The sequence below is a fragment of the Podospora bellae-mahoneyi genome, chromosome 4 (genome assembly GCF_035222275.1).
Source record: "Podospora bellae-mahoneyi strain CBS 112042 chromosome 4, whole genome shotgun sequence".
Lineage (NCBI taxonomy): Eukaryota > Fungi > Ascomycota > Sordariomycetes > Sordariales > Podosporaceae > Podospora > Podospora bellae-mahoneyi.
Window position 1 is genome coordinate 3,360,402 of NC_085883.1, and position 24,499 is coordinate 3,384,900.

A 24,499-nucleotide genomic window follows, 5' to 3' on the forward strand; every position below is an offset into this window, starting at 1 on the left:
CTTTCGGCAAGTTTAACCGTAGTAGCGGAATGGGCCTGAAACATCGCTGCGATTACACATCTCCGGTATAGGGTAGCACACCCCTACACAGGCCAAAGCCGGTGCAGCACCGGTTCACTTACGAAGAAGGTGATTCTTAAAGTCGACATTGGGAACAGGAACTTATCTGTTATTTCAGCTCGTCTAGCGAAAGGCTCATATTGATGGGCACGTGGCTAATACGGTGGATGACTCGGTCCCAAAGCTTCCAGCTGGAGCAATCGCGGGTCTTATCGTGCTATTACTGATCCTCTATTGTGTCAGTCATTGTGGGCTTGTGGTTATGTATCAGCAAGCGGAGGGGGTTTCGACAACATGCTGCCCCCGCACCAGCTTTGGAGATACATGACGGAAGCCTGGACGTTACGACAGCATGCAACCAAGCAACGGACCAAGAGATCGTTGCCCCTGATAGCAAACCTGAGCTTGACTCAATCACCACTGCTCGAGTCAGCGGACCCATCACGAAGGCAGAACTCCCAGCTACGCCATTGGTGGCGCAAACCTCTGTGGAGCTCATGTCCAGTGATAGTCTTGTCATTAGATATGAACTTGATACGCAATTCGTACATGAGCCTGTTCACGATGCAGCAACCTCAGAAAATGGCGATACAATAGGTCAGATTGCATCGGTTGTGGACTTGATCAGCTCGCAGATGGTTTCACCTCTTTCTACGATGAACTCCGCACATCTCAGTCCCACCTCTCACAATCTCCAGCGCTCGTATTGGATCTATGGAAGACCCTGAGCAGGAGAACAAAAGTAAGCCTGAGGAGCACTGGTGGTATACGACGTACACAGAACGAGCGAATATTGCGAATATTGGGGGATTCCAACCGATGCAGTAATATGATTTAGCTTTACAATATCCAAGCATCATTAACAGACATAATACCGCATACAACACCACCCTCACACAACAACCTTGACACCCTCTCCATCCCTACTAAAAATCTTCTTCATATGACTCGTCGCATAAGGGTTACTCATCGGTATACTCACCCCCTGTTCCTCCCCCACCTCCACCCTTCCTCTCCTCACCTCCCAAATCTCCCTTCTCCCACTCCTATACTCCCCCAACGGCCCCTCCAGCTCCCCCCAAGCCTTAACAGCATGCGGCTCCACAACAGGCGTCCAAACCCCCCTATCCACCATCGAACCCCTAAACCCCTCATAATCCCCCACCCCCCTATCCCCCAACATCTCCACCATAAACCGAAAGAAAAACTCCTCGCTCTCCGGATTCTGACTACTAGCAATCAACAGCACGAATCCCACCCACGTCTCAATCCCTATCCTCTTCAAGTTCGGTGACAGCTCAGCATCAGTAAAATGATGCCTCAAACGTGGCATGATCCCCGGTAGAGGAGAGCAAGCGGCGTGAGCACCGTTGCCAACGAAGAAGGTGAAGACAAAGAGGCATATAGCAATGACGTTTTCTGTCGCGGAGAGGGCTGTTTCCTCGCGGAGGATGAAGTGGATCAGCTCCCCTAAACCGATGGAGATCAGATTCTGGATGTCGAGGGCGTCCCATTGGCTTGTTGGGCGGGATATGTACCATGCTAATGAGTCACGGAGGAGACAGTCGAGGGTGGTGATGTGGTTGATTAGATCGCGTGATACCCCGAGAGACGCGCATGCGGTTGCCATTGCTGAGCCGGCTTGGTAGAATGGGGAGGAATGTGGGTAGTTGTAGAGCTTTTTGAGGAGGCCGTGAGGTAAGAGGTGGGAGGCGGCGAAAGTGTGGTCGGAGAAATGGGCAGCAGAGAGCTCGTTTCTGTTTGTGGGTTGGTAGAGGTATTGGCTTGGATGGGATGGAGGAGGCAGGCTGAAGACGAGGCGGCAGGCTAGAGAGGTGCACACCCATCTGATGATGAAGGCCTGGAGACCCTTCATTCCGTCAAGACGGGCTATGCCTCCGCGCAAGAACAGCATTCTCTTCAGCCCTGCCAGATGGGCCTGGCGCTGGGAGACGTCTGGTTGGAGGTGCTTCCATGCTGGGTGGTCTCTCAGTGAGTCGCCAGCGTGGAGAAACAGGTTCTCCTCGATGCAGAGCATGTGGAAGACTGTGGCAATGTTCTCGTCGCTCAAGGCCCGCGATGGGTCAGCCAGGGCAGCCTGAATGTGGGAGATGGCTTGGATGCGGTGGTGCATGAACTGCTCCAGTAACGTTGGGGACTTGTGAGGCTGGGCCACAGCCAGCTGCAGGGCTGAAAGGCACAAGACTCCATGCAGAAAGCCGCAGTTCCCAAAGGAGACTGTCACCCAGTACTTTTCCGCCTCGGGGGACTGGCCACCTGTCAGAGGTGTGAGAGTCTTGATGATCACCGTGTTGACTACAGGAAAGTCATAATGTCAGCTAGCGGTCGTCGCTAAAGTTTGAAGTCCGTCCCGACCCACACGCGCTGGCAGTCTGTTGGGCTCAAGACGACGCTAAGCACAGCAAGATACCTCGACGCATGTATGAGCACGGGGTTACTTACAATACGCCAGCAAATCGGTATCACGTTGGCCCATTCTTACTGACACAGTGCCAAAAGGATCCAACCGACCACTCAGTGTTTGTGCTTGGGACACCAGGGTGGCCCCCAGCTTGACAGATGCATAGGCCAACGGCGTATCCGCAATGAACACACTGTACATGATCGGAAATGTTATTGGCATGGTGGTCCTGGAATTTCCCACCAAATCTGCCATTCGAGCTCGTTGGTTTGGGCTGCCTTGGCTTCACACCAGCAGTCGGACGTTGTCTTTTCGAGATACCTCCCTTGCCTCGCTTCGGCTTCGGATTCCCCTCGTCCTGAATCCGCTGGGGAGCAACAGCTACGGGCACGTCCTCTGCGATCCTCGCACTGTGCTTACCATCAGACAGTGTGTTGTTAGCTGGAGCACCATCTGGGCTGTCAGAACCGCTACTGTTGCTGCTGGCAGTCGCGTTTTGGGAGCCGTCAAAGCCGAAAGGAGCACGTTTTCGGCCAGCCTTGCTCTTGGTCGACCATGGCTGAGCAGCTCTAGCCTTCCTGATAACAAAGGCACGACCTGTGGTAGAGATCTTGTGTCCGGCACTGGACTTGTTGCCAGAATTGACGAACAAGAACTCCTTAACAACGGCCATGTTGTCGCTGTAATGCTTTGGTGACTGTTTCTTCTTCCCCGTTACAGTTTGAGTACCGAAACGCAAATACAACGGGGTAAACGGCTTCCCGAAAAAGGCAATTGATAACGGTGTTTTTGAAGATATCGGAGATTGAGAGGCCGTGGTGGTTTTGGGGATGGACAAGCTTTCAGTTGTGGGCTCTAATGAGATGGAAATGTTAGCGGTGAGATGCCAAGCATGCTCAGTCATGTCCATAATTATCATTTTCCTCTTTAGGCATGGTGTTGCTGGGCATAAGCTGTTGTGTAACAGCGGCTGATGGGGGAGTGATGCTGTGGATAATAACCCTTACCCACTTTTCTGTAAAGCACAGAACCCAGACCACCCTCTGCACCACAAACCCAGATTATTCAAGATCGGAACACCCAACACATCTGGATCAAAAAAGGACGATGTCCCGACTGGCTTGGAAAAAAGCTCGTGTCATTAGATAGTGAGGTGAAAAAGGCAAAAGGTAGTGGGAACTGTGAGGCTCGAACTCACGACCTCAGGATTACTCTGATGTTAAACCAGATCATACAGTGTATGAGACCTGCGCTCTTCCAACTGAGCCAAGCTCCCTGTCAACTTCTGCTTCACCGCGGCAGAATTAAGTCCTAACACAAACCCAGCCAGACAAAGAAAAAATCTCCGCATATCGATGTTGGTAAGGCTGTTGATCAAGAGATGTCCCTTTGTAAATTTACAAAGGCAATAGACCCTAGTGATGTTGTAGGCGGTGAAAAAACTTTGTCATGGTGATGGGGAAAGACTTCATTACTGGTGTATTACTTCGTTCTGGGAATGTTGTCAAAGTGCGCCTAACCTATATCGCTTTGGACTGTATGCACTGTTCCTCTGTGGAGTCCTTATTCTGTAAAGCAGCTCCCCTCGTAGCGATGTTGACCTCCTCTTCCTCTTCGTCCAACCATACCAAATGAGCCCCGCCGCCGTTGTCATCTTCGTCCTCCGACTCAAGATCATGGGTGTCACTTTCACCATGAGCTCCTAGAGATTGCTCAGTCGCTTGTGCCTTGACCGGCTCCTGGGTTTCTTCTGGGTCCTGAAGCGAGGGATCTGTGCTCGCCTTTCGGTTTGGTTCTTTCTCTGATGGAGGGTGCCCAGTGATAGCCACAAAACGCTCGTTGACTGGCGAGGCGCCTTTTTGACCGTCGTGGCTCATGGGAAAGCTGTTTTCGGCGGAGACCATTCGGAACTCGCTGGCGAGAGGATTGAGCGTAGACGTGCTACTGATGCTCAAGACACGGTGATGCTGTTTTTTGGGGGCTACAAACTCCATTGTCGGACTGGCCAAAACGGGTGACTCCGGGGGCGTAACTGGTTCCGGTGTCATGATGTCCCAGTCCAAATGTCCCAGACGTTGAAGCCGTTGTTGGTTTTGTTTTGCTTCTTCGTGCTGCTTCATGGCTACGTTGAATAGCACGTACAAGATTCGAAATACAAATATGACTTGCTGTTCTTTGGAAAATGTGAGAAATGGATGGGGGTGATAAGAGTGTTGGTTTCGCGGTCTTTCTGTTGTGTAGTTGTCATTATTTCCGCTATGTGATTCGACTGGAGACAAAGAGATTGCTCCTGGTGGTGGTGTTCCCGGTGATGCTGTGGGCGATAGTGGTTCAGCGGGCCCGATTGTGGCAGCTGGAGATTTGCGGGGCGCACTTGATGCGTCGCGCCTCGTAGAACCGGGTGGTGGATGGTCGCCAAAAACATGCCTCATCAACTTGTTGCGCGAATCGAAAGCTTGAGCGCAGCGGCGACACTTGTGGCGCGTCGGTGATCCATTTTTGTCCTGGGCTTGACCGTCGGTGGTTGATCTGGAGGCGGTGGACATGGATGCCCAACGCTTCGACTCCATTCTGAATTCTGGTGGAGCAGAGAAAGCAAAAATGGTCGGCGACTGGCCTAGTCAAAGGGTCGTCGATTGAGGGCGCGACTGTGCTCAAATCTGGAGAGCGGCCCCGTTCTTTGCAAGGCTGTGCCCGGAGGTCGAGAGCAGGAGAGGGGAAACTGTGGGTGAGTGAGTGGGTGAGTGGTGAGTTGATGTCGAGGCGAGAGTGGAAATTTGAGGTTGACGAACGAAAATTGTGGGGCTTGACACGCGGTGTTGCTTGAGTGGTAGAGTGGAACGGTGTGGGGCGTCCACAGCCCCCGCTTCAATGCAGCTTCATGTAAGTTGATTGGTTCTGTCTTTTCGTCCTCTCTCAAATAATATTATCTTACAGATACTTCTTGACCACTTCCTCAACCTCCTCCCGACTCAGCTCCTTGATCCCCAGCAATTCATTGTCATTCTTCTCAAACAGACTGCCATATCCCTCTCCCGCGATCACAGAAGTTATGAACTTGACAGCAAACTTCTCAGGGTCGGGGTTTTCCTTGTTGATCTCAGCCCATGCCGAAGTCAGCAAGTCATCCACCATCACCACCTCGTCAGTCCACTTCTCTCCTGGGGTAAGCTTCTTGGCAATCTTATACACGTCCTTGAAGCTCTGAACAGTGCTCTGGATAAACACCATCTTGTTTTTGGTTTCCTCAGCATGTCTAAAAACTCCCACAACAGCCTTTCCAACATCGGACAACAGCGAGAAACTGATCTTCCTGTCGCCGCCATCATAGAGGATTGCGTGTTTATCTTTGGCGTTGACCAGCCAGTTGATCTTGAGACCCCAGTCAAAGAACGCGCCATTGACAACAAGGGTGTATGTCAATGTGCCTTCTTTTGCTTTTTTTTCGAGAAGGTCCTGGGCGTCAAACTTGGTTTGAAAGATGGGAAGCTGTCGGACCTTGGCGTTGCGAGTGTGGGAGCCGAACTCGGTGGGCAGGAATCGTTTGACACCTGCCTTGGCGGCAGCTTCAATAAGAAGGAGTTGCTTTTCGGGGGCGCTAATTGGGAGAGTGGAAACCACAGCGTCTTGACCAGACAATGCCGATGTCAACGAGTCGATGGAGTCGTAGTTAACCGTCACGGTTTTGACACCGGGGGGGAAAGTACGAGGTGACTCCTTGCGGACGAGGACGGTGACCGTAAAGTCACCGGCGAGCAGGAGCTGCTCAAGAATTGAGGGGCCCAAGTTACCGGTTGCCTGAAAGAATGTTAGTCTTCGAATGAGTTTGGGGAATGAGAAAAGATCATCACCTACACCGGCGAGTACAACTTTGGTGATGGAAGCGGACATGTTGGTCAGGGAGGCAGATGTGATATGACTGAAAGCACAATTGATGAGATGTTATGAGGTAGGTGTCGAAGGCTTGAAACAGATGGGTACTTTGTAGGTAAGGTAAATCGATCGATGCTGGGAGAAAGGACTTGAACAGCAGGATACTGCGCCCTTTTATAGAAAGATTGTAATGGGCAGCTTTCAGCAAAGTGTATCATCCCTCCGTCCCATACGCTCATCCAGATGAATTATGGCTTATTCAGCCCCAGCTAATTAGTTGAGGTAGGTACCTAAGATACCAATCCCGTAGGCTCTGCTGTTTTACTAGAAGAATAGCGGCGATTACGTGACAGTGAGGAATTAATGGACCAACAGAATTTTGTATCCCACATGGCCGAGATAAAAAGGATCCCAGCGCAAGGTACCACTGAAGGAGCGCAGCTTTGCAGCTGCGTCTGGTTTATTGATGCAGCCAAAAGGATAAGCAAAAACATTCACCTGAAAGAAGAAGGCCGTCGAATCCCTCCGGGCTGTTGAGATTGTAATCGCGTGTGGATTCCAATAGTTGTAAGGGTAGCAAGGAACTTGAAGGCACAGCTAACCCTAACCCCGAGGACTCTCAATAGGCCCTTTGACTATCTTTCAAGGCCTAGTAAATATTTTTTCGAGGCCTGGTTCAGTGTTCTGGAGTGCCAGTCATTTGCATAGCGTAGCTAATTACCCAGCTAGTGCACTGTTATCATCAATCTGGCATGGAAACGCGAGTCCGAATCCTTTTCAACGGAATCCCCACATTCCACATGCCACATGCCACATAGCCGGCATTCCGCTGCGGCTTTGTCATCACTGCATTCACCACATCTTAGGTGAGGAAACCTTCATTCAACTTTACTTGTCCTTCTCCTCCGTAGTGTTTTAAACTATCCCACCCGACTTGAAACTATCCCACCTTTCCGTTACTACAATCCATCACTGATCATGACCAACCAGGCGTCGGAGGCCCAGCCACCGGCATCACCGTTATCCAAAGCCACTCGGTTTGTCTGCAACGCCCCGGGATGCCGCAAGAGCTTTACCCGGAAAGAACATCTGACCCGACATGCGAAATCGCACAGCTCACAATTGCATTATCAGTGTCATATTTGCGGCCGGAGATATGCCAGGAGCGATGTTTTCAAACGTCATGTGGAATTTCACCCCAAAAACACCATCCCAAGCACCAAGATCGTCGCCTGCAATGAATGCCATGACAAAAAGCTCAAGTGTGACGATGGAACACCTTGCCGTCAATGCGACCGACATGGGCTGGAATGTGTACGCAAAGCGCGACCATCTCTCGAGCCGAGGACACCACCAGAAGAATCATCACCAGCCCATGCCATTGACACCACTTCGTCCAATGGAACGTTCAATTACGGGAGTAATAATGTTGACGAACAATGGCATGACATGCATTTCGAGACACCGGGCCTAAATGAAGCTGTGCATCAACCACAGCACTCATCCTCGGCTCCTCTCACGCCCCGTACATCACTCTCAAGCGATGCTTCACAGTTCAACAGCACACCACTCCGGGTACTGCTCCAAAATATTGATGAAGCAACTACTTATTTTCTCCTAGAGGCCTTCTTCACCGAAGTACATCAATATTGGCCCATTCTTCATGTATCCACCTTCAACATTGGCACCGTGTCTGATCTGCTGTTGGGATCCATCCTAATCCTTGGCAGCTGGATTACTGGGAGAGAGGAATACAAGACTTTGATTTCGGCCGTCTATGAAGAGGCTCTGACAGCTACCCGGGTGGTATGGTCTCCCCATTTTAGTATCTCCCTTGGGTTGAGCTGACAGCTACTCAAAGAACGTCACCCCTTCTTTACACACGCTTCAAGGACTGGCGTTGTTGGTGGTATATAGCATTTACAACATTGTATGTTCAGCGAGCATTTTCAAGTTTTGTTGCTGACTTGTGATAGAATGACGAAATCGGCAAGGCTGGTGGCCTTACTTCCCTTCTCATTCGAAATTGTCGCTGCGTTGGGATTTTCAATGGCAGCCATTCACTTCCCGAAAGGCTTCAAGATGATCCGTTTACGTTTTGGTTGGCCAAAGAGCAGCTTCATCGGTAACCAGTCTCGTCCTCAAAGTCCCGTGTTATGTTCTGACAATGATTCCAGGCTGGCATTCACGGTGTTCCGTCTCGACACATACCAATCCGTCCTTCTAAACATTCCCCCCACAGTCCGCTACCAAGAGCTCTACATCCCCTTCCTCGCCTCACCCTTCATATGGGAAGCCACAGACAATGACGACCTCGAGTATCGCCTCCAGCAACAGCCAAAACCCGAAGGTGTCAAATCACCACCACTACTGAGCGGCTTCCACCGTGAGTTCATGTACTCGCCAACATCCTATACACCCAGCATCCCCCTCTCTCCAATGGACCACCACCTCACCCTCTGCGCCCTCCAAAATCCAATATGGGAAGCCTCGGCCTTCGCAACAGACATGGAGATATCCCTCCTCAGCATCCCCAACTCCCCCGTCTTTGCCGCACGCACGCATCTCGACCGGTGGCGTGCCCGGCTTGAAGCTCAAACCCAACAAGCCTGCCAATACGATGTCATCGAAGAAATCACCTGGACGTTATTCCACATGTCAAAGATCACCATGCACGCCCCCTTACCCCTTTTGAGAATCCACTCTGCCGCCCCCTCAGGCAAACATCGTGATGTCGACACGGAGAAGGTTGCCACTAAGCTGGGGATCTGGAGGGGGAGTCCCTGTCCGAGGATGGGTGTTATCTCCTGCGCGGAAGTATGCCAGTTGCTGAGCCCGAACCCTTTTGAGTTTGATTCCAATACCAGGAGGGATAAACTTAACCCGCTGGCTACGCCGGCCTTGCTGATGGCTGCCATTGCGGTGTGCTCGTATGCTGCCGGTGTTGGGCAGAAGCAGGGGGGTGGTTGTCCGGCGTGTTTACCTGGGCTGGAGCATGAGCAGGGCGGGTGCGTGGATATTTTCGCAGGGAAATGTCCTCAGTCTCAGGAAAGGGTCAAGGAGTGGGAAGCGACGGGGAGGGGGTGGCCGGTTTGGGGATCTTCGGGGATTGTGTTATGTCGGTGCGGTCTTGATAGGCTTGGGGAGTGGTTCCAGCAGGAGGCGGTACTGGGGAGGGACGAGACTGCGAGGAGGGAGCTTGTGGCTTTTGTGGAGGGGTTGAAGTGTGGTTTTGAGTGATGGTTTGGTGTCCAGTGAATTACCTACTCGCCTATGGCGAGATACATGAATGAACCGTTCAGCTTCGAGAATAGAGAATAGACGTAACAATTCTTGCTCTCTTTGTCCATAGCCACAGTCAGTAGCGTCGAGGTCGCTGCCATGCTGCATGAAGCAAGTGTCTTTTTTTAAACCCCACCATCATCATCAAATTTGCAGCACAATTCTCGAATATCTAATTGGCCTTTAACATTTGTGCCGCGCATTACAATTTTCAAATCCGATGCTAGCACAATTGTGCACGGTGCGCGGCTTACCATCCAAATGTCGTTAAAACCGATGGAAAAAATGAGACTGGCCTTCCCAGGTATAAAGCAAAAGGATGTGTCCCCTCGACCGGAATCGAGCCGGTGACCTTTCGGTATCAATAAACAACATTTACAGCCGAACGTGATAGCCAACTACACCACAAGGGGTTTTCTTTTTGGTGTGCAGGCGCTGTGAGATTAGGGCTTGTCAACGGTACCCATTCCTGGGTTCGTTGTCCGGCATCGGATGTGGGCCTGAGCAACCAGAACTTCGGAACTGTTCCTTGTGGCTGGGACGGACATCTCTCGCTTGGCGCGCTCCCTTCCCCGGTTCCGGTTGACAACTCAGACAATTGAGGAACAGAGAGACAGCCGCGATAGCCCTCACCGCTGAACCAATCGAGAATTCTTCCAACCTTTTCTTATGAGTGGCTCACTGACCAGACTTATCGGTTTGCTGCCCAAGCTAAAAGTGTGGCAGCACAGGCTCCAGCAGACACTCCAGCAACGTCCATGGGGTCCAAAAACACCAAGATGCATATCTCGGAACAAAAAATCACAAGGCTTGATCTCGAATAGATTTTACCACTACCACAAGCCTCCCGCGCCCCCCCAAGCTGGACCCTGTGCCGCTACCCCGCTCAACAGCTCAAAGTTTAGGGGTGCCACTTGGTGCTTGTTGGAGTGTTTGACAACCTGCGCCCTGCAGATATTTCGACCACTCTAAATCCCATTGGCCGCTCCCTTGGGTCAAGCTCCCTCTGTCTGCATGCAGAGTTGATCCCTTACCAAGCTAATCCCATTTTTGAAACCTTGCTGTGCCAGATGGTCCGCCACCAGAAGGCCGTGAGGAGCCATGAGGGAGGGGCGGAGTTGGTCCAAAGAGCCAATCGATTTTCTCATGGCCAACTGGCATCCAAGTTTGGCATCAAAAGACACCACTTTCTGCTGGATTACCTTACGCATTCCGCGCCGCTAGACACCCAGACATGCCCAAGAAGGCTCTGGACCGCTTCAACATGGCCGCCATGTCTCGTCGGTAAACCATCTATAACCCGGCCCCTGAGACTTTGACTCGCGATCCACAGGCCTGCTCTTCAACTCTCACAAGTTGACGACACCACTGTGCCATGCAAATTCGTGACCATGGGCGCATATGTCTCTACCGGATCCTGCATTGCCCATTATGGCATCCAGCCCAACTGCACCTTCAATGTCACAGGCACGAACGAGGCTTTCCACCACCTGGGAGGGAGCATGAAAGGCGAGATTGAGGGTGACCCTGACATTGCCGGAGTTGGCGTAAGGCCTCTCTAACCCATTCAAGAACTCATGAGGCTCAACTGACATTGTCACAGGTACTTGGGGCCTTCCTCGCTGTGACAACGATATCCGTAGGCCTAGCCTCAGCGAGTACGTTCTGGTGGTTGTCCAAGAATGTTCTCCATTGGAAGTCACGAACAACCAGAGAGTCAGTCAACCCACCTTGGCTCACACTCGCCAAAAGGGTTATTCAGGATCCAGAAGCTGACAGTTTCGCAGAGAGAAATCACTCCGTAAACGCAAAGCCAGTATATCGCAAATCCTCGAAGCGCTTATTATTAGCTGTAGCGATCAACAGATCTTTACTGGCGGAGCATATGCCATCACCCTCCGATATGCCAAGGCCTGCACCGTCTCAGCATACCACTACAATGTCGTCTCCAACATCCTCCTCGTCACCTGCGCCACCCATCTGATGGCTGTCACCGTGTCCAGCAACTACTGGGAACATCGCTTTGTTGGAGGACTCCGACTCATCGTCACCTCGCTCGTCTATGTCATCACTGGAATTCTTTTGTCTAACCGCGGTGAGCCCGACCTGGGCTTCCCAACCCAAGTTCCAGCAAACACTGAGACCCACAGCTTCATGCTCCTACCCGCCGCTTGCTTCCAGACAGATGGTATCAGGCTCGGCACAGAGCTTGACAAGTCCTTCAAGGTTAGCTCCGCAAACGAGTTCTTCAACGGCCAGGTTCATGGATGGACGCAGTTCATCATCATGTTCTTGTTCTACTTCCTGGCTGCCATGGTGAGCGTGGGCAGACTTGTACGTCGTGGGCAGGATCACAATGGCAGGAGAACAAGGTTTATTGCCTGGTTCAAACTCAACCTCAGGCCTCTTTTCCGATGGAAGAGGTTCTTCTACATTCTCTTCGGCTTGTATCTGATTGCAGGTATTGCCGTTTCTTCCTGGACGGTTGTGACATCGGCTCTCTATGTGTTTGCTCTTCGCCGCTGGGTTCACGGCTCTGGCTGGTACGTTCATTACTCCTCCTTCGATCACTTTCTAGCTAACGCAAGTTCAGGATGGAACCCATCGATGAGGAGATTCCACACCGGATTGCTGAGAACGATCCTTCCACCTTTGGCCAGCTTGTTCCTGTCCTTCTGATATCCTTGACTCTCTTCACCTTCATGCAAGTCATTAGCGGTAAGTTGGTAACACTACTTCCGGCGCGGCCCTGGCTGACTGGTATCCTCAGATCGCGTCACGTTTCGGCGTCGACTGTCCAACCGGCGCAAGAAGAATATTGAAAAGCACAACACACCCACTGTGGTTCAGTACGATGGTGGTGGGTCTTACTACCCCGAAAACGGGCATGGATTCAAGCTTGAGAAGTCCGTCGTGGTAGGAGTGGCAATCAGTGAACCAGACTTGGACCCCCCAAAACCAATCGATATCGAAGCTGCCGGCGGAAGACGCAGCCAAAGCCGCAGCAGGGATGGAAGCAGCACCGGCACCACCACTCAGTCTATTCACCGACCTTCTCAACCGCAAGTCCACTCCCCTTCCCACACCCGCACCCACTCTCGCCAAAACAGATCATTCTCCAGTCCTCGTCCTCCTCAAGGCTTTCGAACACCTGAGCCTGGCCATCAGTCTCCCATGCCCGGGTTTCAAAGTCCCGCCTTTCAGCAGTCGCAGAGTCCAACACCTCCTATAAGCCAAGGTCCACTGTCGCAGCCAACGTCGGGTTATGTAGATCAACCTGACTTTCAGCTGCCAGCATTCGACTTCGGACCGGGTGTTAACCCCAATGGTTCGGCGCAAAGCTTGCCATTGAAAGGGGAGGTCCACTCTCACCAGCGAGGCCCCTCGGACGTCTCAAGTCTTTCACAAGCAAGCTACACACCTTCTCACAGCTCCCACCACGTCTCCCAGCTGTCTCAAGGATCAGTCGCACCGCCTGTGCCGAAGAAGTCTAGGTCGAGAGAGCTGAGAGAGCAACAAGCGCAGCAGCATGATCGACGGCCTGGCCCACAGGGTGGGTTTGGCCTCGGGGGAAGGGACACTTCTCGCACGTTTTGAGACCTTTTTTTCGTGATGTAATGATGTGATTTATTGTTATGATACCACTTTCGTTTGGGAATACACAGCTTCAGTTAGTTTGTAGTAGTACACAATGATCTTTGGGCATGGTTTCCTTTTCAGGCATTTGGCACGGGCGGTATAAATGAACGGACAGATGGTCATGTTTATGATTGAGCTCTAGTATTATTTAATGATGAAACATTCGTTGCATATTCCCCACGATTCAGAGATTGGGACTCCTTCCTCATTGTCACTGCCCTTCACCCCTTCATGCCCACCAACACGTTCTTCATCCTGCCCAATGGAAAACGGCAAGCGTATCCGCCCAGTCCTCAGATCCTTCTTGGCTTCCCAAACAGCCAACATGGCCAACAGCAACGAGCATACCCTGTTATTCAACTTGTCAGCCATTCCCTCTTCAACCAAGAGCCAAATCCTTACATTGTTATCAGCCCCGTAGTAACCGCACTCTGCGTAACGATGCAGCTGTTGATCTCAGGGGATAATGAGAACTGAACCGTGTGACCCCTGTCCCGTTACAAAACGGCCATGTTTGTCGCACTGTCGAAATGGAGGTGAGAATCCCTAATCAGATGGCGAGAATCATGACGCTCATCCAGGTAGAGCACAGCTGAGTGAAGACATCTGGCCTCTTTCCACTGGATAGGGTGAGAAGGGATGAGGAGGTGGTGTAGATCCATTCTAGGGCAATCAGGACGCACTGGAATCATGCCGGGTTAGATACTGAAGTGAGAGGGGTGGGTAGTGGGACGCGTACAGATACGACATAGATAACTTCACCCAAAGGAATTGACGCCGCTTCCTGACGGGGGTCGCTGCATGACCAGTAGGCTCGGAAGTGATGGCTGTGCATCCAGATGAGGTAGCAAACACTGAAGCAAGATATGCTGAGGCTTGAGAACTGGGTGAGACGTAGGAGGTACCAGGCTACTGCGGTGAGTGCATCGGCGGACGGTAGGTGTAGTGTCGTGGTTGCAGTAGGCATCTTCGCGGAAAGATACAAATGAGAATTTTCTTTGGAAGAGAAAGAGACGTGGTGCGGAATTGCCGATAAACTACCAGGTGGCTGGCTTTGAAGCTGTTGAGGGATGGGGGCTGCTTCGGATTCCGAATCAGCCGCAAGTCACACTACTGAGCGGCCCAAGTTGATTTTCCGTGAAAAACCTCTCATGTTGGGCGGTTGGCTCCGCCCATTGAGGATCAGGTTTGTAGATTCATGCTTTTCGCAAAGGCTCGGGAATAAAAGGCGTAAAGTCTTGGGATTTGTTGAGGGAACTTAACACAGCACCTACATAGGGACCTAAGCTACATATACTCAGGTTAGTCTTTGTTTTCTCGCCATGTGTCGTCTCCGCTGGACAACCACATTGGTTCGCTTCGCTGGACTGTCCGTCTTCAACGAAGCTACCGCCTCGTCCCCAAGATCCCGAAGAGCCCGCTGAGACTCAAATACATGGGACGGGGCCACAACCCGAACTTTTTCGGAGCCAAGAACCTTGACAGCCTCCACCAAAAAATTGTTGTTGCGACTTTGTCTCGATCCATAACATGTTCCATAAAGTCTGAGTCGACGACGATGTAACCTGTGGGAAACCCCTGGAGAACTCGCTTCAGGAGAAGCAGCCACTTCTTGCTGAGTAGATGTCTCTTTCAGCTGCGCGATAGTGATGGGATACTGTGTGCTCATGGCAGAGCTGTTCATCTCAAGAGCCTGGTAAGGTAACATCCGGATTACGTCGATGGAAGTGATGGTGGAGTTTTGTAGATCTGGGTATCGAAGCACCCACAACACAGGGAACCCGCGCCGGCGGAGGGATTCAACTGATTGGAAGAGAATATCCTTGGCTTCAGCTCGGGTGCTCTTCTGGATCACCTTGAAGTTCGAGCTGTTCTTACTTTGGATGGTTTGTAGAATATTGTCACTTCGTCCGGGTGGATGTGAGCCTTGTCTTTGGAGCCAGAAAGAGCGGGAATAGGCAAGATATTGTCCGCTGTTGGGTAGGCGCTCCATAAAAGACAAACTCAAAATTCGGCCCAGTTGGATATGGGAGATCGTATGTTTTCACCATCTCCTCGTGATTTAAGACTGACTGCCTTCGTGTAAGAACCTCTCCGAACGACGTGGAATCAGAAGAAAAAGGCTTACGACAAAAAGAAAATTGAATGTCCCCCATACCGGAGAGACATATTCGAGATTGTGCTGCAAAAGGACGTCTAGCACAGTGCTGTAGTAAACCACGCTGCCGGAAAGCCGCTCAAGCCAAACGTAGGCCTTGCTGTTTTTGCGAGACTCAGACTGACTGCGGACGTGATAGAGTCGAGACAAAGTCTTGCATTGAAATGAATGGGTCCCCTAATATCGACTGGTGTTCTTGGGCTGTCAGTTCATCAGTGAGGTAAGATTTGGCAGTTCCGGTCGAAGTGCTAGGCAAGAGTTGCAAATCAAACAGAGCCAGATTGGGTCCTCGACGGTCGAAGATATCCCAAAACGACACCTCAGGGGGTTCAGGAAAAGTCCGGGATACTGTACGAAAACACGACCCACATACCGACTCAGGGAGCAATGAAATGGATTCATTAGTTTGCTAACATGATTCTGGCCAGGCTGTTTCTACCCAACAGGAACATGAACCGTATAATGAAGAGCACCGTTCACCCTTTAGCACTCAACAGAGCGACAAAGACAGTTACTATACCCCCCTGGATACCCCGAGTCGCAAAAGCTCTACACTTCAGTCACCAAATAGATGATCGAGGATATTGTGTTCTTTACCGCGTTTTGTGTTCTGATCGACATAATCGCTGTCATCGCCGAATCTACGTGGATGAACCCCGCCGGGTCTTGGCGAGGAGTACATATCATCTGCAAGGCGACGAGCCTCAGTGCAGAGGTTGACTAGGGAGCCGTCCTTAGGTTGTCGATTCATGAAGTTGTATTTGTGAAAGTCTTCTGGGCAGATACCTATCTGAGAAGGTGTAGGCGGTAAACGACTCTGCGTACCATTGGTGAAGCCACACCAGCTACACGTTCAATCCCGATCTCTCCTCCACAAGGGGGAAATGCCCATCCTCACTCCCCCGAAGGCCCCAGCAACCTGGTCCCCGTCCTCTCTGCTCTTCCCAGATCCGGCGTCCCGTCCGCCCTCCACTCAACCCTCTTCGCAGCCGTATACCGATTCCCATCACAATTCCCCGTCCTCACCGTCGTAGCATGGTAAACATTCCAAGTCTCCCTCCCATCCGGACTCGTAAAAAACATGTCACCTGATCATGAGCACCCATTCCATCCCCAACCAACCCGAATAACTCGCAAAAGGGCAAGGTAAGGCACTCACGCATTATGCCCAGTTCCCCAATTCCCCTCACTTGAACTAAAAGCTGGCTCACTCCCCTTCTCCCAATTCCCCTTCTCCGTCGGGTTCCCCGTCCCCTTATACCTCAACAATCCCAGTTGGTAACTATCTGTCCAGCAATAGCTCCCACTGTAACCCACCCACACCCTCGTCCCGTTATACAACGCCGTAGCCCCCTCATTCACCGGACTACCCACCCTCTCCCACGCCAGCTCCGGCTCGGACAAGAGCTTCCACCCTGCCGGAATCTTAGTAGGCGACGTCATAGCCGCGATATATAAACTCTGCCATCGCGGGCGGGGTAGACACGACCAGATGAAATAATTCTTCCCTCCAATCGTCAACACCGTCCCGTCGATCCCCCAGTCAGGAGTGACCTGTCCAGCATAGGAATACTGACCATCCCACGGATGTGCACCCCTCCTCACAACATGAGACCGCTGCCCGTCGAGATTCTGCCGATTGCCAGCCGTGTAGTAGATATACCACACCCCATCAACCCTGTGCAGCTCCGGCGCCCAGACGTTGCAGCACCGTGCCGCGTTGGCGTCGGTCCAGACGACTTTTGTCTCTCCCGTCTTGAGGCCTTCGAGAGTTTTGGCGCGAGTGAGGCGGAGGTCAGTCCACGTTGTTGTCGTGAGGTAGTAGAAGCCGTCATGGTGGACGATGTGGGGGTCGGAACCGTCGCGGGCACGGAGTGGGTTGGTGAAGGTTGCTGCGGAGGTTGTCTGCAACAGGCTCAAGGCTGTGAGGAGAAGGCGGAGGAGGTGCATGGTTGCGGATGGGAGGTTGATGCCTTGAGTCCGACATGATGTCTTCGAGGCGGGTGGTATAAGGCTTCATTGCCATGGCCGAGCCAGCAATAGCCAGGTCACGGTAAATACACCGGACGGAGAAATTACGTCCGGATACCACACGTCAAAAAGCAGACGTTGAATGCTCTTCACATTTCCAACCACCAAGTTATGCCCTCCCATTGGCACGGCTGTAACCTCCAAGTAGTATTGTATCCGGATGCTAGTATTATGGACCGGCCGGCCTGTTGGAAACGCAATCTGCACCCCCTCGTTCCCCAAAAACAGCAATCGTAAGCTATGATGTCTCCAAGAATTCTCCGAATTATTCCAGCCAAGATGCATACATGTGATTAGACCCACCTCGAACCTCCTCAAGACCCCCTGACGTAACTGAAATGCCTCTCTCTCAACACTCTCTGCTTAAAGCTCTGTGGAGAGTGCTCGGTATGACCACCCTCCGAAGCACAATCTTTCACTCTGTCGATTGGCGTGACTCGCCCTCCATCACTGCCACCTTTAGCTTGTGCATCTGTTCCATCCATGGCTTCCTTGCCTAGTGGCCAATAGTCTTGTTCCCGCTCTGGCTCTCGATTCTGCAAGTCTTTGGCCAGACCATTTATATGTCCAGTTCGGCGCAATGCCCTGACAGGTTGTCGCTTGAGCTGTTGCTGTAGTTCTTGTTCTTCCTGTTCTTGTAATTCCTTCATCTTCCAATATCCAACACGGTCTTCTTCAAATCGAGTTGGTGAGGCATTGATGCAAGACATGATGACCTCTCGGCAGCGGCAAGGATCTTGGTTGCAGAGGTCACAGCAGGTGATACTCATCCCGATGGCAGAGTCCAGGCTCTCTCTCGAAGTTGGATCGCGTGTGGTGGTGCCAAAGCTCTCCGTCATGGGGGTTACCTTGCTATCAACAACTCGGCCTTTCTCATCGGTACTAGCAAATGTCTTCCATGTCTTGATCCGAGCGGTGCTGCTCAGAGACTTGGGTGACAAAAGACTCAAACCCGCCGAGCGCCGTTTCGAGCTTCTTCTGGCACTGGAATAAGAACTCCCATCTGTCTCCGTGCTGGTTGTAGTGCAATCAGACGACGATGACGAAAGTGGTGGCGCTGCTGACTGTGAAGTCGAGCCACAATGCTCTAGACACTGTCTCATGACACTCGCTCTGTGTACTTGGAACACAAGATCGAGCTGGCCTGATAAAAAACCGCAGTATTGGTCGTCGATGCCAGCTTGTGGTAACAAAAGACGAAGTGTGTCGCGGAGATTCTTCTTCAGAGTTTGTTCTTCGGCGTCAAAAGCATGATCGACTTCAAAAAGCTCGACTATGGGATGAAAGTCTACCAGTTGTCAGCATTTCACGCAGGCAAACAGTGGTGAGGAAACAAACCTGAGTCAGGAATCTCGGTGTCACATGGGAATAACAGATTCCATATTGACTCCCACGTCCATGAATCATTGCTCTGTTTTGGGTCATGCAGCGCCTTCTCAACGTCTGGAGAGATGCCATCTTCCTGGTCATAGAGGTTTTTGGGTGAGTCGACATCACATATCCGGTCTTTGGGAAGCATGAGGTGCTCCAGCAAAGCCATGTCACTGTCAAATTGCACCTTGCAGCGACGGCATTGGCGAGGCCTAAATGTTTGTTTGTGGTGAGAAGCGAGGTGGTGTCTGCCCAGATGTCAGCACATGACAGAATTTAGGTAAAGAGCAAGTTTGCTTGAGTGCTGACCTTAATTCGGTGAATGAGAAGGGAGCCTTGGCACAACTTTCGTGCTCCCGGATGTTGAACCTCACTGGATTCCGCTTCCTAAACGGGCAGGGATATCTGGGTCCGGCTGTGTCTTCAGCTGGCTCTGAAAGGTCTTGGTGTTCAGAGAGTAGATCCCGAACGATGGGTCTCGTCGGTGATGAGGGAGATTGAAGTTCTGTAGGTTCCTCACCATCCATGCCCTTGGTCGGGTCACACGTTAAGTGCCTTGTACTCGCATCCAGCGAAGATGATATCTCGTCTAGACACTTGATGACAGCATCCCATATCCTCATGACGCGTGACGCTCTTTCGGGGTCCATGTTATGCTTTTCCTCCAGGATAGTAGCAAGCACATCCACATTGAAGGACTGGTATCCTGCGTGCTGCGGTCGAATAGTCCAACTTGAGGTGTCCTGGCCGGGAAGCCTCCTTGGGGCGGCCGTATATCTTTGGGGGTGTTCCGCGGGGAGGGCCCAGAACCCATCGGCATTAGTCCTGCCAGGCGCTAGTTTGTGGGCAAGGCTCTCCCTCCTCGCTGCCCGGATGAGGAGTGCGTCTTCTTCTCGCCTGGCTTCTTGTGCCCTTTCGAGCACAGATAGTCTGGGGCTTTTTGTACAGATACGGCCGTCCATGGTGGACGATGGCCGGGGTGATGTGGTGATGTATGACCTTGATGTCATGGCCGTGGACGGCCGAGTCATTCTAGAGCCGGGCCGGCTCATTTCCCACGACTGGCTGAGACCTGCTCTCGAAAGTACTTGCGGCTCTTCTTGGGGCGTCTGGCGGCCATACGTGCGATTGAATGATGTCGATGGCGTACTCGAGGTGCTATGACGTGAAAGAGAGGAAGAATGAAGCGGTGGCGTACGACTGAGCAAAAGTGTGTTTCTTAAGCTGCCGGGGATGCTCCACTGCGAAGGCGTGGCCGATCTCGAGTCGGGCAGAGGCATCAAAGGGCTTCAGAGCAAGCAAACACAAGGAAAATGAGGTCGGTCGTCAGTCAGGACGCGGGGGTTTCCGTGTTATAGGACTGGATTGGTACATCAGCAGGGTAGGTACCGTGGTGATGATGGGCCGCGGCCAAGGAGGGCAGAAGAATAGGAATTGAATGGAAGATTTGGAAGAAGCGCAGGAGGAAACGGTGATTGCTCAGAACAAAACCACGCGGAATTCCCGGGCGTGATGCGCCACCCGTCCCATAGGCCAGCCACGGGCGAAGTTAAAGTGAGGTGTCGAGGCCACATCCCGAGCAACTGGATCACTGAAAAGAAAAAAACAATGGCCCTGTGTGTATCACCAGTGGTCCGATTGGGTTTGGTGGAACGGTTCGGCCAAGAACGGACTGGGGGGGTCGAGAATTAGAGCCCCTGCTCAAGTGGGCGATCGGCCCTCTGATTGGCTGCCATCTGATTTCACGCCTGACCCATCAGCGTCTGCGGTCTCCAATCCGTGCGATGATTCGATGTTTATTGTCCTCAGCCCAATCTCTGGGGTGTCGCCAATTTGAGAACGATTTGCTGATGGGAGCATTCTTTCTTCATGAGACGTAATTATGAGACGGCCCAGGCTGGGATCGAGCCCTCCCCGCGGTGGCTTGGAAGAATCTCAAAGTTGATGTCATTTGTTGACATTGGTGTTTGGTGGGGAAATATAATAGCGGTCAACCACGGCAGAAAAGAAATAGAAAAATAACAAAAAAGAAAATGATCTAGCTGCGACTCGTTTCGATCGAGTGACCTCCGGGTTATGAGCCCGGCGCGCTTCCGCTGCGCCACGCAGCTTGTTTCTGTGGGTGGTTGGCTTGTGGCTTGGATTGTGTCTTGACATTTGCAGGACATCTGGCAGTCGTTGAGACAGTGGTGGTGTGTTAATTACAGTGTCTTCTCTTTCAGTTGTTCATATATAGGTACCTAGGTAGCCAAGACCAAGCCAATCAAGCGTGCACGGATGTCCCAGCGTGATTCGGTTGTTCAGTCGAATCTTGAGCAAAAGCACTCCTTACATTATTATGATCATGACAATGGACTGATGTGTCTAGTATAGAAGACTGAAGTGGGCTTTAGGATTATTCTGCCTTTGAGCCTGGAAATGCGAGCTCTATGTGCGCCACTTTGGTATGTACCAAAGTACCTACACTTTTTGCCACCCGTTTTATCTTCAAGTTTTATTATCTGCCGGCGCTTATGTGCCTGAGGTGCATTGGAAGACGGAGGGGAGTAAAATGTAGAAGATGGAAAAATAAACAGTCCTCCACTTTTACCTGTCCCGAATTCTTCGCAATTCAAAGGCCATTCTATTGGTATGCCTCTTGAGCACTGTGACCAACCGGGAGGAGTAGCTCAAACATGGATCCTTTGTCAGGAAAGCCTTAGCTACGCTCCCACCCACGCCAATGTATTCGCTCTGGCCACCCATATACTGGAGCGCCAGGGAGAGAAGAAGCCCGGAAAACACTGGGTATCCCACTTTATTCGAAGGCACCCAGAGATTTAAACCAAACTGGGCAAGAAGATCGACTACTCCCGCATCAACGAAGCTACCCCGGAAAAGATCAACGGTTTCTTTGACCTATATGATACCGTGACCTGGATCAAGAAGAAGAATAAATACAACAGTGATGATGTGGGTATAATGGAGGGAATGGGGGCCAGCGGACTGGTCGTTGGGTCTTCTATTATGGCTCCTAAATCTGTGTACGTCAAGGAGAATGGGAAACGAATCTGGACCACTATACTTGAGTGTATATTACAGGATAGCCGATGTCTCACGCCCTACGTCAGTTTCAAGGGCAAGAAGGTTCAAAAAGCAGTGGTTAATAGCAGCCGCCCAAAGCTCGTGAAGACGAACTTTCTTACCGACCTCGAATACTACGATGACCCAGAGGATATACTCAGTGCGCAAGCAGAGGTAGGAAAATACTTGACCGAGCTGGTCAGAGAGATCCACGATATCTATTTATGGTGCAGGGCATCCAAAGAACGGTTTCCACAGCTATCACGCATGACCTTCGACCTTCTTTCTATCCCTGTGATGTCCTATGAGTGCGAACGGGTGTATTGTTGTGTCGAGGGAAATTTTTTGCCGTTTTCGGACTCGCTTGCAGGGTGTGTGGTTAATAAGCGGCACCCCACCCCACCTCTTACTCTGACAAACTTATTTTCGGCTCTGGTTGAAAATAAGTTTTATATTGCGTGGGTATTACATTTTAACTTGATTTAAAATTGGTTTACAGTTTCTGAAATATCGGGAGACGGTAGCTATAAAAGCTCTAAGCTAAATCCATTTAACACCGTTTGCTTCATCTACTACACTCCCAGTCTCCCATTTTATATTCGTGTTCTTAATGGCTTCGTACCTACCTAGTTCTTTAGCATTAGCCGCTACTATTACGGGCCTAGTTACCGCAGTGAAATCATCGTAGAAGCTATCTTGTATAATAAAGAAGAAATAACACCAGCGTATACTAAAAAATCAGGCAAACGATATTATTATAAGACTACGTAGGGCTTTACGAGAGGGCAGGATTTCACATTAGAATTATAATTTTTAAAACAAAAACTTTATAATTACTGTCTGGGAACAAGACCGTATATTCATTCACTCTATTAAAAGTATATCTAAACACATGCACCCCTGGGCCAAAAAGGCAGAGAGCTTCCTGCTGAATTCAGTTCCGAGCAAGCCGTTTCGAGTCGCCTCGTACGTATTCGCAGCTCCAGAGAGGATGAAGTAGTTCAGTCGCTCGTGGGCGGCCGTCTCGCCTCCCGTGCAAGGGTGCACTGGTTGTGTATTTTGAGGGAATGCAGGTTTATTCGGGAAGAAATCTTTCACAGGGGCAACCAAAGCATCGACCAGACCTTCTAGTGTATCAGGAATAACGAACGGGGCGGACTGTCCAGGAACCAAGGAGCCATCGACGAGAGGAGGGAACGAACCCTATCGTCGGGGGACTGTCACCGGTGTATCCATCATGAGAGATCTAATATCCATACCTAGCTATGTGCTGCTAGAAATTTTGGACGAACTTGCATGTGACTAATAACACTATGACTGCGTTCCAGACTCCCGGGTCTAGGGGCTAGGTATCTGGGTCGTTGCTTCAAGTCTCGGGCTGTTCTGTTGCCAATGTGCCTTCTTTTCCGACAAAGTGCGACTCATCAATACCCATAACGGTCAGTTCGAAGAGTTTATCGGCAGTGACATCCCGCCGTACGCCATCCTGTCACACACTTGGGAAGATGGTGAAGTGTCATTGGCTGATATGAGAAGTGGGAGATATCAGATGTTTCGGAGCAAAAAGGGCTACAAGAAGATCGAAATGACTTGTCTGCTAGCGAAGAAGGACGGCTACCAATACGCCTGGGTCGACATCTGTTGCATAGACAAGTCCAGCAGCGCCGAGCTCACCGAGGCCATCAACTCCATGTATCAGTGGTATTTGAAGTCTGCAGTCTGCTACGTCTTCCTCTCGGACCTACCCCCATCGCGGGTCTCACCTTGGAGGCCGCCCTCGCCCGATGCAGATGGTTCACGCGTGGATGGACCCTACAAGAGCTTATCGCCCCTCAGAACGCCATATTCTTCGATGGGGAATGGAAAGACAGAGGGGACAAAGAAACACTAATAGACCATCTCGTCTCCATCACTGGAATCAACAAGGGTATCTTACGACACACGTAGTCTTTGTCGAGCATGTCTGTGGCGCAAAAGATGAGCTGGGCAGCTTCGAGGACAACAACGTGACTAGAAGACACGACTTACTGCGTCCTCGGGCTCTTCAACGTCAACGTGACTCTCCTCTACGGCGAAGGGACCAAGGCTTTTCGACGGTTGCAAGAGGAGATTATAAAATATACAGCCGACTTCAGCATATTTGCCTGGAAGGTACCGCCAGAAACCAAAACAAAAATGAATCCGGGAGCCCGAGTATACTGCGGTGTTCTCGCTGAGTCCCCCCTTTGTTTTGCCGGATCCAAGACCCTCATCAAGCTACCTCGAGACGGTGACTGGCGAGAATTTTCCATAACCAACAGCGGCGTCAAAACCCAGTGCCAGGTTCTTTCTGATCCTATACCAGGCTAGAAGCATTACGAATAAAACGTCGTGCTATACGTTCCATTACGCCCCGGTCAATATAGAACTGAGGGTCGTTGTCCTCGTGAACTAGCTTAAGATCAAAACCTCTGTTAAGTGTAAGATCGAGAGCTAGCCGGTACTGTTGCTTTGGGTCCTCGTATCTGACTTTAGAATAGTGCCATTTATAGTAAGCCTGGATTGCATTCTCCCGGAATCCAGGTATAGTAAGAAGAGGCAGTCGAGAAGTACGTATGATA

At 51.2% G+C, this 24,499-nt stretch overlaps 11 protein-coding genes and 3 non-coding genes across 14 annotated transcripts; 6 read left to right on the forward strand and 8 right to left on the reverse strand.

Annotated features, from left to right (window-relative positions):
* Nucleotides 1-952: 952 nt before the first annotated feature.
* Nucleotides 953-3,155, reverse strand: QC761_405670 (uncharacterized protein; the record flags this gene model as incomplete). The annotated part of the gene is made up of 3 exons (XM_062878842.1): nucleotides 953-2,376; nucleotides 2,524-2,730; nucleotides 2,804-3,155. The coding sequence occupies 3 exons, from the start codon at nucleotides 3,153-3,155 to the stop codon at nucleotides 953-955; spliced, it is 1,983 nt and encodes a 660-aa protein (XP_062732697.1).
* A 500-nt stretch (nucleotides 3,156-3,655) lies between these two features.
* Nucleotides 3,656-3,758, forward strand: QC761_0070810. Its single transcript has one exon. It is a non-coding gene; the product is annotated as a tRNA-Met (tRNA).
* A 244-nt stretch (nucleotides 3,759-4,002) lies between these two features.
* QC761_405660 (uncharacterized protein) lies at nucleotides 4,003-5,250 on the reverse strand (the record flags this gene model as incomplete). The annotated part of the gene is made up of 1 exon (XM_062878841.1): nucleotides 4,003-5,250. Exon 1 carries the CDS (start codon nucleotides 5,050-5,052, stop codon nucleotides 4,003-4,005), a length of 1,050 nt encoding a protein of 349 aa, XP_062732698.1. The 5' UTR covers nucleotides 5,053-5,250.
* A 129-nt stretch (nucleotides 5,251-5,379) lies between these two features.
* On the reverse strand, nucleotides 5,380-6,619 carry QC761_405650 (uncharacterized protein). Its single transcript, XM_062878840.1, has 2 exons — nucleotides 6,338-6,619; nucleotides 5,380-6,280 (listed from the first exon to the last, which is right to left on the reverse strand). The coding sequence occupies exons 1-2, from the start codon at nucleotides 6,371-6,373 to the stop codon at nucleotides 5,414-5,416; spliced, it is 903 nt and encodes a 300-aa protein (XP_062732699.1). The 5' UTR covers nucleotides 6,374-6,619; the 3' UTR covers nucleotides 5,380-5,413.
* Nucleotides 6,620-7,226: 607 nt separating this feature from the next.
* QC761_405630 (uncharacterized protein) lies at nucleotides 7,227-9,636 on the forward strand. Its single transcript, XM_062878839.1, has 4 exons — nucleotides 7,227-8,161; nucleotides 8,217-8,285; nucleotides 8,332-8,480; nucleotides 8,533-9,636. The coding sequence occupies exons 1-4, from the start codon at nucleotides 7,334-7,336 to the stop codon at nucleotides 9,593-9,595; spliced, it is 2,109 nt and encodes a 702-aa protein (XP_062732700.1). The 5' UTR covers nucleotides 7,227-7,333; the 3' UTR covers nucleotides 9,596-9,636.
* A 325-nt stretch (nucleotides 9,637-9,961) lies between these two features.
* Nucleotides 9,962-10,050, forward strand: QC761_0070850. The gene has a single exon. It is a non-coding gene; the product is annotated as a tRNA-Tyr (tRNA).
* A 130-nt stretch (nucleotides 10,051-10,180) lies between these two features.
* QC761_405620 (uncharacterized protein) lies at nucleotides 10,181-13,446 on the forward strand. Its single transcript, XM_062878838.1, has 5 exons — nucleotides 10,181-11,184; nucleotides 11,241-11,353; nucleotides 11,425-12,180; nucleotides 12,231-12,355; nucleotides 12,408-13,446. The coding sequence occupies exons 1-5, from the start codon at nucleotides 11,029-11,031 to the stop codon at nucleotides 13,232-13,234; spliced, it is 1,977 nt and encodes a 658-aa protein (XP_062732701.1). The 5' UTR covers nucleotides 10,181-11,028; the 3' UTR covers nucleotides 13,235-13,446.
* On the reverse strand, nucleotides 13,377-13,788 carry QC761_0070870 (uncharacterized protein; the record flags this gene model as incomplete). The annotated part of the gene is given in 3 exon segments (XM_062872696.1): nucleotides 13,377-13,625; nucleotides 13,679-13,765; nucleotides 13,778-13,788. The coding sequence occupies 3 exon segments, from the start codon at nucleotides 13,786-13,788 to the stop codon at nucleotides 13,421-13,423; spliced, it is 303 nt and encodes a 100-aa protein (XP_062732702.1). The 3' UTR covers nucleotides 13,377-13,420.
* Nucleotides 13,789-13,826: 38 nt separating this feature from the next.
* On the reverse strand, nucleotides 13,827-14,320 carry QC761_0070880 (uncharacterized protein; the record flags this gene model as incomplete). Its single annotated transcript, XM_062872697.1, has 2 exons — nucleotides 14,016-14,320; nucleotides 13,827-13,958 (listed from the first exon to the last, which is right to left on the reverse strand). The coding sequence occupies exons 1-2, from the start codon at nucleotides 14,241-14,243 to the stop codon at nucleotides 13,827-13,829; spliced, it is 360 nt and encodes a 119-aa protein (XP_062732703.1). The 5' UTR covers nucleotides 14,244-14,320.
* A 253-nt stretch (nucleotides 14,321-14,573) lies between these two features.
* On the reverse strand, nucleotides 14,574-15,269 carry QC761_405617 (uncharacterized protein; the record flags this gene model as incomplete). Its single annotated transcript, XM_062878837.1, has 1 exon — nucleotides 14,574-15,269. The coding sequence occupies one exon, from the start codon at nucleotides 15,267-15,269 to the stop codon at nucleotides 14,574-14,576; it is 696 nt and encodes a 231-aa protein (XP_062732704.1).
* Nucleotides 15,270-16,328: 1,059 nt separating this feature from the next.
* Nucleotides 16,329-17,384, reverse strand: QC761_405590 (uncharacterized protein; the record flags this gene model as incomplete). Its single annotated transcript, XM_062878836.1, has 2 exons — nucleotides 16,329-16,503; nucleotides 16,594-17,384. The coding sequence occupies 2 exons, from the start codon at nucleotides 17,382-17,384 to the stop codon at nucleotides 16,329-16,331; spliced, it is 966 nt and encodes a 321-aa protein (XP_062732705.1).
* Nucleotides 17,385-17,642: 258 nt separating this feature from the next.
* QC761_405570 (uncharacterized protein) lies at nucleotides 17,643-20,852 on the reverse strand. Its single transcript, XM_062878835.1, has 4 exons — nucleotides 19,146-20,852; nucleotides 18,804-19,084; nucleotides 17,753-18,753; nucleotides 17,643-17,675 (listed from the first exon to the last, which is right to left on the reverse strand). The coding sequence occupies exons 1-3, from the start codon at nucleotides 20,114-20,116 to the stop codon at nucleotides 17,780-17,782; spliced, it is 2,226 nt and encodes a 741-aa protein (XP_062732706.1). The 5' UTR covers nucleotides 20,117-20,852; the 3' UTR covers nucleotides 17,643-17,675; nucleotides 17,753-17,779.
* Nucleotides 20,853-20,875: 23 nt separating this feature from the next.
* On the forward strand, nucleotides 20,876-20,947 carry QC761_0070920. Its single transcript has one exon. It is a non-coding gene; the product is annotated as a tRNA-Met (tRNA).
* An 895-nt stretch (nucleotides 20,948-21,842) lies between these two features.
* Nucleotides 21,843-23,790, forward strand: QC761_0070930 (uncharacterized protein; the record flags this gene model as incomplete). The annotated part of the gene is made up of 2 exons (XM_062872698.1): nucleotides 21,843-22,073; nucleotides 23,344-23,790. 2 exons carry the CDS (start codon nucleotides 21,843-21,845, stop codon nucleotides 23,788-23,790), a joined length of 678 nt encoding a protein of 225 aa, XP_062732707.1.
* Between the last annotated feature and the right edge of the window lie 709 nt (nucleotides 23,791-24,499).

Coding starts and splice junctions, on each gene's coding strand:
- QC761_405650 (XM_062878840.1), bottom strand. CDS start 6,373: ATGTCCGCTTCCATCACCAAAGTTGTACTCGCCGGT. Junction 6,281..6,337: donor CCAAAGTTGTACTCGCCGGT/GTAGGTGATGAT, acceptor ACATTCTTTCAG/GCAACCGGTAACTTGGGCCC.
- QC761_405570 (XM_062878835.1), bottom strand. CDS start 20,116: ATGCCTCTGCCCGACTCGAGATCGGCCACGCCTTCGCAGTGGAGCATC. Junction 19,085..19,145: donor TTCTCATTCACCGAATTAAG/GTCAGCACTCAA, acceptor ACATCTGGGCAG/ACACCACCTCGCTTCTCACC. Junction 18,754..18,803: donor CACCGAGATTCCTGACTCAG/GTTTGTTTCCTC, acceptor GACAACTGGTAG/ACTTTCATCCCATAGTCGAG.
- QC761_405620 (XM_062878838.1), top strand. CDS start 11,029: ATGGGCGCATATGTCTCTACCGGATCCTGCATTGCCCATTATGGCATC. Junction 12,181..12,230: donor TGGGTTCACGGCTCTGGCTG/GTACGTTCATTA, acceptor ACGCAAGTTCAG/GATGGAACCCATCGATGAGG. Junction 12,356..12,407: donor CTTCATGCAAGTCATTAGCG/GTAAGTTGGTAA, acceptor TGGTATCCTCAG/ATCGCGTCACGTTTCGGCGT.
- QC761_405630 (XM_062878839.1), top strand. CDS start 7,334: ATGACCAACCAGGCGTCGGAGGCCCAGCCACCGGCATCACCGTTATCC. Junction 8,286..8,331: donor TATATAGCATTTACAACATT/GTATGTTCAGCG, acceptor GACTTGTGATAG/AATGACGAAATCGGCAAGGC. Junction 8,481..8,532: donor GCCAAAGAGCAGCTTCATCG/GTAACCAGTCTC, acceptor CAATGATTCCAG/GCTGGCATTCACGGTGTTCC.